A 17008-nucleotide genomic window follows, 5' to 3' on the forward strand; every position below is an offset into this window, starting at 1 on the left:
AAAAAGAAAACATATCCACTTCAGGCATTCCCTTTCCTATTACTTCAGTTACATTAGCCTTATGAAGAATGCAGCGAAGTCCTTCTCTGCCTTTTAATTGATAAGTGGTATGTGAAAGTATCAGCCTAACTTTGTATTTATATAGTTTTTTGGTTTTTAAATATTTACCTCTTTTTTTTTCCTATAAAATAACCAGCAGTCAGTTGTAAGCTCCTTGACTTCTGCTTATTTAATATCCTGCCTTCAGAATCCACTTGTGCCTCAGGAGCCAAACTGAATTAATTTTGTCCTTAAATAAGGCCCTAGAAACTCAACTGAGAAAAGATGTTCCAAAACTGATGATGCCTAACTGAAACATTCTAAACACTGTCATAATTGAATGATAAGTAATGATTCAGTCAACCTTAAAGGAAGGATCACAAAGCAAGCAGTATTAAAAATTCCTTATCTTCCTTTCTCAAGGTTTTCAAAGTTCATCCACACATAAAATGGCTAACCATGGAATGCACAAGCAATCTCTAAAGTAATAAAAAGCCTGTACCTCTACTTTGTAAGAGAAAGGCTTTGAAGTAAATAAACTGCTGGAGAAAGGGTATTTATATCTGAAACCAAAACACAAGCTCTGTAGAAAAAGAAAACATTTTCAGGACCCATCTCCCACTCTGTTCCCTCAAGTGGAGAACTGCTTTTGGTCTTCATATCATCTTGATTGTGGTGGGAAGGAAAGACAGTGTTCATCCTTGATATAATAAAAAAGTCTACAAAAAGTCTGTGTTTTACTTCTCAACCAATAAAATGATGAGATTTGGGAGATGTTTTGACAATGAAATGTCAAATATCAGAACAATAGATTCAGAAGGATAGACAGGATAGACAGGAACAGGAGTTATGTTGTTGTGCAATAAACTTATGTAAAGAAAATTATCAAAGACCAAGCAGAGAAGGAATTATACTGAAAGAGCCACATCCAGTGTTACCTAACCAGGAAGGCTGATAACTCAAAACATGCATGACAGTTCACTACTAATAAATAGTGTGAGAAAACTTTACCAGTCAGGTGATGGGGGCGGAGGTGCAACTTGTCCTTTTAGTTTATAGTATTCCTCAACTCTTCGGCTGATATGAGAAAGGTCATAATGTGCATGAGCTTTCCTCTGCAAGTTGTCAAGTTTATCATAGTAATGATCATAATGGCCATGTACTCTAATACTTTCTGGCCTTTCTGCCATCTTAAATCTGGAGCTCTGTGGCTGAAAATACAATAAAGGATGTTAATATACTTGTTCTCATTTGTATCAGTACAAGTTTAAATTAACTTCCTGTCTTTCTCCCCAATCTGAGTTGCATGGTAATATAGGCTGTCTACAGTATAGTTAGTGTAAGTTTTCCAAATCCTTTCACATATGAGCCAGAAACTTCCTAACTTCTATGGGCATTAATCTTACCGTTGTCTTTTCCTTTTCCCCTGTTCCATCAGCTCCTGTCATTAAGCAGCAGCCCATATTGTTGTGCAAGTCAGTTAGCACAGGGCTTTGTACCCTGTAGTGTCGTTGCCTTAGAGTTGCTTCATTGTTCTGAAGCCTAAAGCACTGAATTAATTCCAGGAGAATCTGATTTTGACATGTGAGAGCAAGGGGAATCCGGGATGTAGTTTTGGGCAGTATACACATTGACTGCTGCTTTCAGGGGAGCACTGAGATGTCACCATGTCTTTGATTATGTGCCTGTGGGAGCTTGCCTTTCATTCCTCCAAGTCCTTACTGTGATGAAACATCCCTGTATTTCTATTTTGTGACAAGACTGTCTTTTCCATTTCTCCTAAGAACAACGGAGAGAAGGTGATCATCTTAGCTGCCACTGCATGATATAAAAGAAGTGTGGTAAGACATTCACAAACTTTTCCATGGCAGGAGACTAAAAATCACTATATGTTATATGAGAAAAATGCTGAATTTTGCTTATTTTCTTACATAAATGAAGAAGCATCTAAGTATCTCTTCCTTAGAGAGTAAATATATTAACTATTCCTCTCTTTTCCTTCTCAGAAACACTGAAAATAGGCTCACCTAGCTACAGTATAGTCCAAATTACAGTCGAATATAAATCCATATCTATGTAAGAAGAAAATTGTCCACTGTTGATAATGTTCCCAAGGAAGAGGTAACTTCAAAAAGTGTTTATCTTGTCCCTATTGAAAAACATTTTACAGTATAGTATCCAGAAGCATGGCAATCCCAAGCAATAGGGAGAACCAATCAGGCCATTTAAATAAGTGTAGGAGGGTTGAGAACTGTGACCAGTGAAGCAGGCACTCTGGTGACACAGGCCATGGAAAAAGCTGAGGTGATTAATGCCTTCTACACCTCAGCCTTCACTGGCAAGACCAGCCTTCAGAAGTCCCAGGCCCCCACAATGAGGCAGGGAAGTCTGGAGCAAAGAAGACATACCCTTGGTGGAAATGGATCAGGTAAGAGAATATGTAAACAGACTGAACAAACCTAAGCCCATGGGCTCTGATGGGATGCACCCACAGGTACTGAGGGAGCTGGCAGATGTCACTGTGAAGCCATTCTCTATTATCTTCGATTGATTGTGGTGATTGAGAGAAGTGCCCGAGGACTGGAGGAAAGCAAATGTCACTCATACCTTCAAAAAGAGCAGGAAGGAGGACCCAGAGAACTACAGGCTGGTCAGCCTCACCTTAATGCCTAGCAAGGTGATAGAACAACTAATCCTGGAAACTAATTCCAGGTACATAAAGGACAAGGTGATCAGGAGTAGTCAGCATGGATTTACATAGGGGAAGTCATGCTTGACCAAGCCGGTAACCTTCTACAATTAATTTATTAGCTTGGTAGACAAAGGGAAAGCTGAGGATATTGTCTTCCTTGACTTCCATAACGCTTTTGACACTGTCTTCCATAGGATCCTCACAGAGAAGCTCATGAAGTATGGATTGAATTAGCAGACAGTGGACTCAAAACTGGCTGAATGCCTGGGCACAGAAGGTGGTGATCACAGTACAAAGTCTAATTAGAGGTCAGTGACTTAGCAGTGTAGCCCAGAAGTCAGTACTGGGTCCAATCCTGTTTAACATCTTCATTAATACTCTGAATGATGCGGCAGAGTGTACCCTCTGCAAGTTTGCTAATGACACCAAACCAGGAGGAGCAGCTGATAGACCAGAGCAGCCATCCAGAGGGACTACAACAGGCTGGAGAAGCGGGCTGACAGGACCTCATGATGTTCAAAAAGAGGAACTGCAAAATTCTGCATCTGGGGAGGAATAATCCCTTGCACCAGTACATGCAACAGAATCCTGAAGAAACAGATTCGAAGTATGACACTACGTAAGTATCCCTGCAACCCTGCAAACTGGTCACTTCATTTGGATGCTCAAAGAATGTGGGAACTTTCCCAGTGTTAATATTAGACCATGTCTCATTGATCAAAACACTGCGGACAAAATTCTGCCTTTGATTACAGAAGTGCACAGTGAAGAGAAACTTAACCTTCCTAACTTAATCCTTCTCTGGATTTGCATTGGATATGCACAAATGTAAGAATGTGGGAACTTTCCCAGTGTTAATATTAGACCATGTCTCGTTGATCAAAACACTGAGGACAAAATTCTGCCTTTGATTACAGAAGTGCACAGTGAAGAGAAACTTAACCTTCCTAACTCAATCCTTCTCTGGATTTGCATTGGATAAGCACAAATGTAACTACAAGGAAAACTAAGTCTTAGATTCTGTAGAGTGACACTATTTTCCATAGTTTGCTTGTAGTTGTATCCATGATTGCTTGAGGTGTAAGTGATTGCTTGAGGTGTAAGTGATTGCTTGAGGGCTGCAATTCTGGGAATTCCACAATTCTCCATCACCAGTTAATTCACCGTAACTGCACTGTGCAATTACTGCTGGGAGCTCCCAGATCCTAAATGTGCCTTGCTCTGTGTTCACCCGCACCCAGGGCAGTACTACATGCTCTTGAAGATAAACGTAAAGGTATGGAGTGATGTCATGCTGTAGACAGTATGCAGCTGATATCCAGCCTGAGGAAAAAGGAGATGGAAAATAAGTGAGGGACACAACTGGCTGTGAAGAACTGGGGCTTTCTGCTGTAGGGTTTGATCTCAGTTTGTTGTAATAGTGTCTGAGACAAGTGCAGTGAGTGCCAGTGTTTTTGCCCATGAATGGGCTCTCAGAAGGTCTGAGGTAAGAGGATCAGTGTATTTGCTTCTATAGAAAAAAAATGCAAACACAGAGTTTATTTGCCTTTGTGCAAATGTAAACGCAAAGCAGGCCTGACTCCTTTTGTTACAAAGGACCATACTGAAGCAGCCTAAATTCAGTGTTTCCCACTTAGGCTTTCTAAAACACTTCTTCTGAGGCTTCAGGAGTGCTCAACTATCTCTACTGACTTAGTGTATGCATTAAGCTGAATTTAATATATCTTAATGTAATCTTTTAAAGGGCCTTTTCTAAGAACAGGATTTTGCCTTCTGAAGATGATTAATTATTATGAGAATGTGGATGCACAGTACCTGAAAAATAGGCTGTTGCCCTCTTGAAGGAGGTTTCCATTCATTTCTTTGAAATAATTCCTGTTTCTTGACAGGAACCACCATTCCAGATTCTGGAGAAGCTTGGTCTTGGACTCCCCTTTTTTGAAATTTATGTGCTTTTTAACAATGAAAGATTAAAAAGTTACCTTCTGTGCTCTCTACATGATGAATGATCACGTAGTTGCAAACCATAGTAGGGTGCAAATACATAGCACTGACAGGTTGGGCTAACACTCCTTATGTCCTTTCATCATCATCATCATCATCATCATCATCATCATCATCACCACCACCACCATACTTCACACTTCCAAAGCATTCTGCTTTTCATTCTTAAAATGACACGCTTTTGAAAATGCTATGATTTGTCACACTCATATAAAGTGGATCTTATTGATTAGTTTTGCAAAGAAGCACAATGAATAAAAGGGAGACCTCTATAAACTTAAATGCTAATTTGATGCTAGTACCAAGAACAGAAAATAGGAAGTCTAATTCTTAGGCTAAGATTTCATTGGAGGCTAGGTCCCTACCTGCTTATGCATTCCCTTTCTAAACCTAGTCCTTAGTATTCTACAAATCGCTAGACAATCTTGTAGCCCTTGTGAAATTTTGAAAGAAAGGCTGAAGAGTGAAAAATTTACCTTAGCAGTTCCCCATGTAGAAAATAAAAGTACACACCATTCCGGTTTGGTCAGTCACTATTTTGCAAATACCTTCACTGCAATAATGAAGAGTAGTGTCTTTGCTAGGATTAAATAGTTTGTAAGTGAGTTTTAAATATTTCCTGAGTAATGATCATGAGTCTATCATGTCTGGGAGATAAAGTATATGAAAATTATGAGTATATGACCATAGATATATTTTGAAATGCCGAAGTGAATTAGGTGTTCAGGTGCCTCTGTCCAAATTGGATTAAACCTGAAGGCAGATAAATCTCATTGAAAGTAATTTCCAAAATAACATGGATTCCTACACTACTGAAGAACATTTTGGAAGAAAAAGTCCATAGTGTGGTTAAAGTAACTACATAGGTTTATTTTTACAAATCTGATTAAACTACTTTACTACATGCAAAGATAAATTTGAGGAATAATTATGATATACTAAAAAATATAGAATGAGGAAAAGGTCATGCTGCCAGAAACATGCTAGATGTTCAGCAGTTCATAGAGACACCTTTTATCTCATTCATATTTTCTAAGAATGTGCATACACAATCTGATCTATCAATAAGCACTAAATCCAAATAGAGTTCATTGTCTCTCACAATTTAATCTAATTTATAATGTTTTGTAAAATATATTTTTACAATTTTTCAAAATGCTATGCAGCACATTTTGCAAGATTTTTGCATTTTTGCCCATAGCTTGGCAAAATGAAGTAAGGATGTTTTTCATGTGACGGACCTAAACCGCATCTAGACCAAAGCCTCTCAGGTTTTGTAAATTATATTCTTAAAAGAATTAAGATTAATGTTTCAGCACTTTCCTATGGCAACTTTTCTAGCTAACGTTGCTAATGAGCTGGTCTTAAGTTGTCTTCTCCTGAACAGGACAGCGATGCATTGTCTGAGGTGAACACTTCTTCTGTTGCACTTCTCTGCTCTTCTTATTTTTCACAGAATCATAGAATGATTTGGGTTGGAAGGGATGTTTAAAGGTCATCTAGTCCAACCTCCCTGCAAGAAGCAGGGACATCTCCAACCAGATCAGGTTGCTGAGAGCCTGTCCAACCTGGCCTTGAATGTTTCCAGGGATGTGGTATCTACCATCTCTCTGGGCAACCCATTCCAGTGTTCCACCATCCTCATTATAATTTTGTTTTGTTTTGTTTTATCAAGTCCAAATCTACCTCCTTCTATTTTAAAACCATTACTCTTTGTTCTATTGCAACAGGCTCTGCTAAAGAGTTTCTTCCCATCTTTCTTATAAGCCCCCTTATAAACCAGTCTTCACCTGGACATTGAGCTGTTGACCACCATTCTTCAAGTGTGGCCATTCAGCCAATTCCTTATTCACTGAGTGGTCCATGCATCAAATCTATGTCTCTCCAGTTCAGAGACAAGGATGTCATGCGGGACAGTGTCAAATGTCCAGGTGGATTATGTCAGCTGGTCGTCCCTTGTCCACCAATGCTGTAAACCCACCATAAAAGACCACTAAATTGGTCAGGCACTATTTGCCCTTAGTGAAGCCAGGCTGGCTGTCACCAATCATCTCCTTATTTTCCATGCGCCTTAGCATAGTTTCCATGAGGATCTGCTCCATGACCCTGCTAGGCACAGAGGTGAGACTGACTGGCCTGTAGTTCCCCGGATCTTGCTTGTTTCCCTTTTTCAAAATGAGAGTTATGTTTCCCCTCTTCCAGTCACAGGGAACCTCACCAGACTGCCATGACTTCTCAGATGTGATAGACAGTGGCTTGGCAATTTCCTCTGCCAGTTCCCTCAGGAATCCCAGAAGCATCTCATCGGGTCCCATGGACTAGTGCCCCTTCAGGTTCCTTAGATGGTCTCGAACCTGCTCTTCTGCTACTGTGGGCAGTTCTTTGTTCTCTCAGTCCCTGCTTTTGCCTCCTGCAACTTGGGCGATGTGGTTAGAGCCCTCGCCAGTGAAGACAGGGGCAAAAAAGTTGTTGAGTACCTCGGCCTTCTCCATGTTTTCATTTCTTAACTTTGTGTAAAACTCTCTCATCCAAATGCACAATAAAGACTGCTGGAGAAAGTTATAGCCATCACATGTATCATAACTAACAAAAGTTAGTGTAGAACTAATGTTAAATAATATTATTATCACTACCTTGTATCAGCTTGGCTCCAGGCTGTGATGCTGAAGGTCTTTTTCTAGGTATCACAGTGTGACTGAGTTCTTCCTGTGTTATGTATAAGAGAAAATATATCTGATAGAACTGTTTATACTACTTTGATACATATTTTTCTCTCAGCAAGCAGCAGTACAAGGCACTTACCTCAGGTGGCAAATATCTGAGAATGAGCTTCTGCAAGAAGGGCTTCCTTAGAATAGAGTTTATAGATGGTCGATCTCTTGGAGATATTTTAAACAACTGAGAAATTAACATCCTCAGGTCATATGAATAGTTGGGAGACACTGGGTGAAAATGTCCTCTGCAGATCTTCAGCACCAGCTGGTGCAAACTATTGCCTTCAAACTTCATCAATGAAAACAGTAAAAAGAGGACAGTAAGTACCACTGGCTGGAAACGGTGGACTAGACACTCCAACTTGAAAAGAAAGGTACTTGCTGATAGAAGCCCTGTGCTATGCAATCTCTTCACAAATTCTTTCTTGCTATCCATAGTTTCCTCTGGAAAATTAATATAACCAATTTCTAATTGTATTTTCTGGTTACATTCTACTTGTTTCAGTTGCACGACTCAGCAGGTCTGATAGCTTTTGTACCTGGAAAAGTTTTACTCATACTCTGCTGTCGTGCAGTAGCATTTTTTCCAGAATGAAACATGATTTATTTTGCCAAAAGCTGTTCAACGGACACCTGCATACATACTATCTTCAGTGTTCACCTTCAAAACCTCACTCCACACAACTTAGCCTCTGCATTCTGTGTTCGCTCAGAAATCAAGGTATAATCTAATTTTTAAAAACTGATGCCGCTCAGATAATTCAGTCCTCTCAGTTCAGCAGATCTCTTAACAGGTCAGCATCAATATCATTTTGATGGCCTTAGACAGGCAAAACTAATTTTGAAAGCAACTTCTTTCTAAAATTACCATTTAATTTACCTGGCTATTTTGAAGGTGTTGCAAACAAAATTTGCCTTAATTTCAATTGCATTTCCTGTCTACATCAACATCTAGTCCTTGCCTTCAAATTTAAAAAAAAAAATGGACAGCAATACAGAATAAACCAGCTAATATTCATAAGAAATATTTAAGTTTTCTCACTTTGTGAAATATGGAATTTTGCTCAGCAGTATCCCTTCGATCTCAGCTCAGCACAATTGCTCTCCCTATTAGTGCTGTTCTGCCTTCTCCTGCAACCAAGCACAGCAAAACATCAACTTCTGCTGTGCCCAGGAATCTGATCCTTTCCCTACTGTTGGGATTAGTCTCTGCTGTGTTCCCTTCTCCATATAACAGTCACAAGCTGAGGATTATCTGAGGCTCACATAAGGCTGAGGACAACACTGCTTCCTGAAGATGCTCTCTCAGTCATTTTCTGACATGACTGTGCTTCCAAACAAGATAAAAACTTTTGGAAAATGCTTCTGGGTACTCAGTGCTTGCTGGAGAAATATGGGTTTCAAACTCTTCAATAAGTATAGATTGGTAGTCTCAGAAATGAGTAAAATTATATGTCTAAAGCCTAGCTTTGAACTTTGGCTTTAAATCTTTATATTGTTCATCTGCCTTTTGAAAAAGTTTCGTACTTTTTAAAGTACATGTATGTTTGATGTGTGTGTGTGTGTGTATGTATAAATTGTAGAAATACAACATAATATATTGTATTTTAGTATCCACAAACCAGACACAATACAAAAAAATATACACTGGCACTCATTCTTTAATATCAGTAAGAGAATTGAAAATAATGCTAGCAGCTGCCTATGAATACCACTTAGTACAGTTTTTGCAGGCTGCCCACTATCTGTTTTAATAATACAATATTGATCTGATTCTGCAGTACTTACAGGATGCTTTAGTGCACATAGCTCATAAAGCACACAGCCAAGAGACCAAATATCTCTGTGAATAAAAAGTAATTAAAGTTTCAGGGAAAAGACTACAATATTTCCACACAGGTAATCAGTATCTATTCTCAGCTCTCAAATTTATTAACATTATTCCATCACAGATTAATACTGGTGCAACTTTTAATTTTTATTAAGATGCACTGAAAAGAACAACCTGAAATTTCTTTCTAGTTGTGGTACCAATGTTTCTATGCTAGCTAGCAAGGTCTCTCAAGGAGACAATAAGGGAGTAACTTGTGTGAATAACACCTTAGGGCTGAGATGCTAGTCTGGGCTCCAGGATACTTGGTCCTGCTCACATCCCACGCACAAAGAACGAGGTCTAGCTCACACAGCTTCTAACTTTTCCGTGCTTCTCAGTTATTTTGGTATTTTGTGTTAAGCATGAGTGAGCTTTTACAATTCTCAGATATCTTTGTCTTTCCTACAGGTGGCTACTGCAAAGTTCCAGAATTGCCAACCTAGCAGCTTTCATTATGTATATATACACATATATATTAATATATATATATTTATAAATCACAAATGAGTGTATAAAAAATTCATAAACTTGGAACTGAAAAGATCCAGACTTGCATTGGCTATTACACATTGGAAACACAGAGAGAAATGTAGTATTTGATGGAGAACCAGATAAAGCAAAGGAAAAAAAATCTATTTTACATTTCACACCACTACTAACAAGAAGTATTAAAAGAGAATGAGATTAAACTTTAAGTTTAAAGTACAAGTAATTTTATAAAAACAAAAAAATATAATTATGTTAAGCCTGTAGATGAATCATAACAAATTCATGATTGCTATACTCTTGACACTGTGAATCAAAATACAACTGAGAGTGTTGTATAGTATAACATAATTGTTGTATATGATTGATGCACTTAATTATTGTACACAATAATACAAAACTTCACAAAGTGTGACACGTGAAATTCCTGGTGCCCTGCTGAATTTAAACCATGACATTACTAAAATAAGTTCTCTCATGCCTGCACACCCTCATCCACAAGCATATATGAAGGAAAGACAGAGACTTACGTTTTATTGTTATATGGTCGATTTTCACACATCTCAGGTGACAGATAATAGGGGGTCCCTACACAGGTATGGGCAAACTCCAGAGTGCTAATGAAACATAATGAACAAAAAGGCTTACACACTGAAAAAGTCTACAGGCAATTGAATTAGAGGCTTCTCCTCCCCAGGGGAAAAGCCTGTAGGACACATTCCTGCTCTAAAAACAGTTGAATAATGGAACACCCCAAGAAAAACTAAAGTATTTCCTGGTTCTGTGTAAAAATGACCAACTATTTTAACAGTGGAGAGTATCTGCACTTCAACAGAAAGCACAAGAATTCTCTTTTCCCCAGTTTTCACCAGCATTGTAATCAACATTTTCAAGGAATGTTTATCATTAACAGAGAATTCTGAAACTTGTCAAACACACAGCAAAATATTACAAGTCTCCAACATACTCACTGAAGTAAGAATATAGTAGGTGCTAGTCAGTCACGCAAGCCACAAACAGTGGAAGGAGGAAGTTCTGTCCAGAAACTAATGGAAAAGTAAGTGAATTCTAGTTTCATCTTTGCTGCTGACTTGTGAAGGGGTAGCCAAATAGCACCAGTTGCATCCATTTCACTTGCTTTTACATATCTACATTGTGGATGTCATCAAAGGACTGACAAGTCAGTGGAGAGAAGAGGTACTCACAGACTGTGATTTCTCTCACTCTATACTAGATGTCAATAAAGCTGTAAGTTACACTTTTTACAAAGTATATGAAGTCCGAGTGCCAGAGGTGCCACAGACTGCAAGTAAAAGTATTGGACACTATTGCATTTTGAAGTGGAGAACAGAGATGAAAATGCCTTTATATACCTCAGGGAAGGAGGAAAAGAGAGCCTGAGAAACTTAATTCACTTGTTACATGAGGACAAGTACTATCAAGCTCCAATTATTTTGTTGTATAAGCCTATTAAACTCTTGAAAATGTCTATATTTGGACATTCAAATTCTGAGAATTACTTCCTATCCTTTTCCTGGAAAAACAACAGAAATGCAGGAAACGGAAAAATACTGCTCCCCAAAGTTCAGCTTACATCTTAACATAAGCTGTAATATTAAAACAGCCTTGAGGTAAGATGCAGTTGCTGCTTATGGGAACAGAATGCGATTGCCATGGACGACGCCAACTCTGGACAATCAGAATGTACAACATCCTTGAAATGGGGAACAGAGTGGTGCAGAGGCACCATGGCTCCTCCCTGTTATCAAGACCGGCAAAGATAACCACATAGCTTCTATCAAAGAAGATGGATCACAACTGCTGTCTCAGTAATGACGGTGAAATCGTGCCCTGTAGCTGAACTTTGCTCATTATAACGTCATTATAATACCAAAACACACCTCCATCTCAAAAGCTACCCGCCTCCGAGGTGCAACCACCCCTCACTGAGCATGCATTCTGAACTTCTTCTAGCCTATACCTTTAAAAGCAAAGCGAGGAAAATTTACACCAATCCTAACAAAGGTATGTATGACTAGAGTCACTCAAGCTCCACCTCAAAGTAAAAAACAGTATAAAAATGGCTTAAGAGAAGGGCAATACTGGAGAAGACCTCCATCAGAATGTCTGGGACCAGTCGACGGGCTGACCCTCTCTTTCCCCACCGTGGGGACGCCTATTGGGTAACAGCTTTTTCTTATGCACGCTTAGTTACTAACATCTTGCTAGCTATTAAAACTTACTATTGATAAGTTCTGTATATATATTGCTCCAAACTTGTTTTCGCAGTCAGTATCTTATCACCGGCTATCTTCAAACCTTTATCCTGTCACAAACATATATAATAAAATTTGTCTAGCTATAAATATAAGTTTCTATATCTTTAATGTGTATAAATACATAATAAAGATACAACTTTAATAATTGATAGAGGGGATATAAGGGATCCACATCTTAGTGTCACTGCCTGTCAGAGTCCCTGAATAGGTTACACGACCACCCTCCAACCCTGTGAGCTTTCCAGAGGGATCTGTCCCAGTGACACTGTCAGCATAAGCCTGACAGGCTGCTCAAATTGCAAAGGGTTGGAGGAAAACCCCCTTCTAGTTAAATGGAGTGTGGCAGGCTGGTCTGATACAAGGGTCTTATCTTTCTTGGGAAACTGGCAGGCTGGTCAAATTGAAAAGTGTTTGAGGTAGTCCCGCTCTCTGTGCTCTATCGACACAATGTCCTGTCTTATCGTGACATCTGTTGTGTAGGAGCAATCCTTAAAGCAATTATCCCCAGAACACTTCTTAAGGTAGGCACAGGAGAGGTGAGACACTGACAGCAGATCTATGCTTCACAAAAGAACACACCGCAAAGGTGCAAGAGCTGGCAGAGACTGCAGTTAGAACATCAATATGGCATATTGCCGGAGATGAGCAGGCTTGGATCAAGGTGCTATCTGACATGCTCATCCAATATACTCCAACTCTCAGCAAGACTTCCAGGCTCTGATGCGCCACTGAACTGGCAAGGTTATGCAGGCCTAAATCCAAAGCCAATCTGATGGGGGCTTGACAGAAATTACATGGGCTCTATTTCCATGTGAAGAATGCATAAATGCATAAAGCTACCTAATACATGTACACAGTTAAGTACATCTGAAGAGAATAAGCAAATTCTCTACATTGGTTAAAGTTATCCATTCTCTTTACTGATGCTGTGTAGACAGAAATGTGGTTAAATGTACACTCACTTAATTTAGAGATAGGAAAAGTTTTAATGAGTGCGTTGTAGCAGCTGGAGTGCAAAGCAATTGAGAAGGACTGAGAGACAATCTGCAAAACAATCAACAGAGGAAATTGCCTTTCCACACAATACCTAACTAAATTGTGGACCTTCTTTGTCACAATATTCTGCCAACCTCAAAGATAAATCAAGTGGCTCAAAAAGAGACCAAATTCAAGCATTGTCCTGTTGTTAGCATGCCCCCTGGCATGTTTATCCACACCAAAAAGCACTCTCCTAGACAACACCTGGCCACCATCCAGGACAGGTCAATTTTGTCCCCAAAGTCAGTAAGATACGGCCATCCTCTTTGAGAGAACAGGGTTTAGCTGTACAGATGCAAGCCATGCCATGCCATTTACTCTCAGGGCCAGAGAGTGGGTTCTGGTCCTTTTATAAAAACTAATATAGGCACAGTCTTGGGAGACATACAAATGAAATCTGTACAAATTCTTCTCTTCTACTCTTTCCTAAGTTTTTAACGCTCTTCACTTTCTTTTTTATGAGGCAACAGAAGTGATTTTCAACAGCTTGCAAGAGCAGGAGCTGTGCCTTCAGAATTTCTTTACGTCAGTTCCGCAGAGAACAGGGAAAGATCGAGGACCCTATGTCCTATTCATAATAGAAGTTCAATTGCTAGGCTAGACACATCTCTGGTTTCATGCAGGATTGCATGTTTTAGGACAAGAGAAAAAAATGTAGTGTTAGACCCTTTGTATCCCAGACCTCTTGAACAAGCACAATCCACAAACAATTTGCACATTCAGGTTGCATCCTGAACATTCAGAAACAGTCCTACTTGGTGTACGTCACAGACTAACTAAAAAAATTGCTTACCTGTTCAACTGTCTTGCTATGCCAAAGTCCCCAAGCTTTGCTACCTTTTCATTATTGCTAAGAAAAATGTTCTGCAAATAAAAACAAAACTGGTATGCAAAAATGAAACATGGCAGAGCTTTTTAAATGTATTTTTTACATGATAAAATCACTCCCTCTCCAGTACCAGTTTTACTACCTGTGCTTTTACATCTCTGTGTAAAATTTTCTTGTCGTGAATATGTTTCAAGCCCAAGGAGATCTGCACAAACCAACTCAGAATCTGCAGAGAAAGATAAAGGGAATGGAGACCTATAAATTTGTGTGGCTCTAATGTCCAATGGGGCATCTTACTGAAACATATAAAATAAAAACAACAACAAAACATAAAATAAGTAGAGCATATGCAATATAAAATAGTAAGAAATAATATTTTTAAGGCTAATGTCATAGACTTTTCCTTTCCTTTTTTAGTGCTACCACAAAGCTAAATGGAAATAGATACTTGCTCCACTTTCTTTATACCCATCAAGTTTTAACTGACTGTGATAGGACGAGTACTTGAACACGGACTGAAGAATCACATTAAAAGTCAATAAGAATACTAGACCTTTGTTTAGAAATAATTGAGTTCAAATAACAACTAAGAGAGAACTGGGAAGTGTCTTCTTAATCCTCAGTGGTGAAAGCCATACCACCCAGTTATAATATTTGTAGTGTTGCCAAATGTAGTCCAGAAAAAAAAAAGAAACAAAAGATGAAGGACTGAAATGTGATGAAAGAAGAGAGCGATGAAGAAATGTGCATAATAAGTAAGCTCACAGGTTTATCATTATCCTTGACCCAGTACAGCTCCTAAACATGTGTTTTATTGAACAGGGGCCTTTGGACTTAATTCAGAAACAAAAGTACAATGTGCTTATATGCTTCTCTATTTAAGAAAATTGATAACCATGACAGACTTTGATTCAAGTAATAATCTTCTATTTAGTAATGCTTCACATTAAGCAGATGATTTCCTGAATGGGGCTCATGCCACAAATGAGACATTTGTAGGCATACATTTGAAAATATAAAGATATCTTAACAGTGTTATGTTAAATTGGGCAATTTGCTTTCATTTCTTGATTGGCAGATGTATCTTTAGTTTCTATAATCCATTCCTCTGTCTGTAGTTCCTTTGCCTTTCTTTTGATATGTATTATTCTGTCTAATTGTCAAATGTTTTGAGCATGTTGGTTCTCTCTTTTGTGTTTTCATGATCTGTGGTTTTGTCTGCTCTTTATTTTCTCTCATGTTGTCTCTACCCCTAGAATGACTCCCAACAGGGTCTTAAAATGCATTTCTGAACCAATAATTCACTTCCAACTGACTTCTACACTAAGGAATTCCTGTTTTACTACTAAAGCAAAAAGAAAAGTCACAATACTTCTTTTTTTTTCCCCACTTTTATGCTTTAGAGTATATTTCCACCAACAGGTTGGATACTAGCTATCTAGTTTCTAGGTAAATTTTCATTGTACCTGCAAAAACTGAAGACTATGCATGATTAAATAACCTCAGAGTTCAGTACACTAAGTCCAATAGATAAGATTTCCTTCAGAAAGCTAAGAGTTAGTAAAAAAAAAAATATTGGAATAAGTAAGGAATAGTGGGAAATTCTGTTTCTGTGAATTGCACCTATCTTACTCATCTATTGACAACACAAAATATATGTGAACATGCTCCAAAAGCAGTCAGAGTTCTGGGCTTGTTTCTCTGTGCTGGTTTAACAACTTAAACGGCATCAGAGAGGTCTTGACCCAAATGAAATGAATGAGAGATTCACCACTGGCTTCAGTATAGAGCAGGATATGCCATGATGCAAACAGCATAAATGAATGAAGAACTTATATATAATATATCCCCCCGTAAGTCTAAAACAAGATTTATAATGAAGTCTTTATGGCTTAGTAGTACTAATACAAAGAAAAAGTGCATTCACAATGGCAGGAGCAATGGGAGGAAGGAGCATCAAGATACTGCTAATGAATTAAAGATCTTAAAGCAGTGTAAAAAGCAAACTCTAAACTCCCATTAAAATTAACAAATTTTCTTTAAAATGTTAAATTATTTTAACAATTCAGAAAAGAAACAGTAGCTAGCACTGAGTAGTTCTAACCATGTGTTTTACATGATATGTTCTTTCCTCTAAAAAATAACTTCTTTCACCTGGTCCTCGTCAAACAGCACTCCATGCTGCATATTTATCCGCTTCATTAAATCTCCACCATCACAGTATTCCATGACAATATATAGCTTGTTCTTTTCTGGAAGGAAAAGTATATATTTCCTTTATTACTCATTAATACAGCAATAAATTATTTTCACTTTATGTGGTCCTTGTTTTAAAAGGGAGTAGTTAATCCTCTACCTACTCCTCCATTTCAAAGAGTAACTGACAAAAAATGGTTACTTGCCGTGAAACCTGATGCAAAACTAAGACGTGAAAATTATTTTTTTAATGATTCACCAAAATATTAAATTCATGAGAAAACCCTCAAGAGACCACACTAATAGAAAGACAGATGTTCTTACAGGCAATGCTTAGCAGAATGCTTCATCGTTGGGATTATTCCCCAATAATAACTAAGTATACAGTTAGAGTTGGACTTAGGGAAGGGGTTAAAAGTAGACAGTATCCAAACAGTAGAAATAAACAGCATGGTCTACTTAATACAGAAGTTTACCCTATTTTTACCTCTCTGGGGTCCAGAAGACTACCAGATTTACATCCCTTAAAACATTTACAGTCCTTATCACAGAAAACAATTTGAACGCAAGCTGTAACTATAGCATCCATTACATAAGGCATTGTTTATGACAGATGTCAGTAGGAAAACTAAATATGAAGAATTAGCTTTTATGGAGAACAGACTTTCTTCCATCCCTTTCAGTCCTGAAGAATTCTGTATCCTTGAGTTACACCTCAAAACACGGCTCAAGACAAAAGGCCAACAGGACCTATTGCTATACTCAAAAGCTCTGCTCCTCTGTTGAAACTCCTAGAAAAGTCTCATTAAACTCTGGACTCCTACTGAAGGTCAAGACTAAAGTTCAACTTAAGCAATG

General features: G+C 38.4%; 1 protein-coding gene across 1 annotated transcript in view; it reads right to left on the bottom strand.

Annotated features, from left to right (window-relative positions):
• NEK5 (NIMA related kinase 5) overlaps positions 1-17008 on the bottom strand; it is a 30184-nt gene that overhangs the window by 10932 nt on the left and 2244 nt on the right. The window contains exons 3-11 of the mRNA XM_086771908.1: positions 16109-16206; positions 14097-14180; positions 13919-13989; positions 10339-10425; positions 9238-9292; positions 7538-7738; positions 7369-7441; positions 4547-4683; positions 1051-1250 (exon numbers count right to left, since the gene is read on the bottom strand). Coding sequence (XP_086628034.1) covers positions 1051-1250; positions 4547-4683; positions 7369-7441; positions 7538-7738; positions 9238-9292; positions 10339-10425; positions 13919-13989; positions 14097-14180; positions 16109-16206 — 1006 coding nt within the window. The remainder of the gene's footprint in view (positions 1-1050; positions 1251-4546; positions 4684-7368; positions 7442-7537; positions 7739-9237; positions 9293-10338; positions 10426-13918; positions 13990-14096; positions 14181-16108; positions 16207-17008) is intronic.

The sequence above is a fragment of the Chlamydotis macqueenii genome, chromosome 1, assembly GCF_036417535.1.
Source record: "Chlamydotis macqueenii isolate bChlMac1 chromosome 1, bChlMac1.mat, whole genome shotgun sequence".
In the NCBI taxonomy this organism is placed as follows: domain Eukaryota; kingdom Metazoa; phylum Chordata; class Aves; order Otidiformes; family Otididae; genus Chlamydotis; species Chlamydotis macqueenii.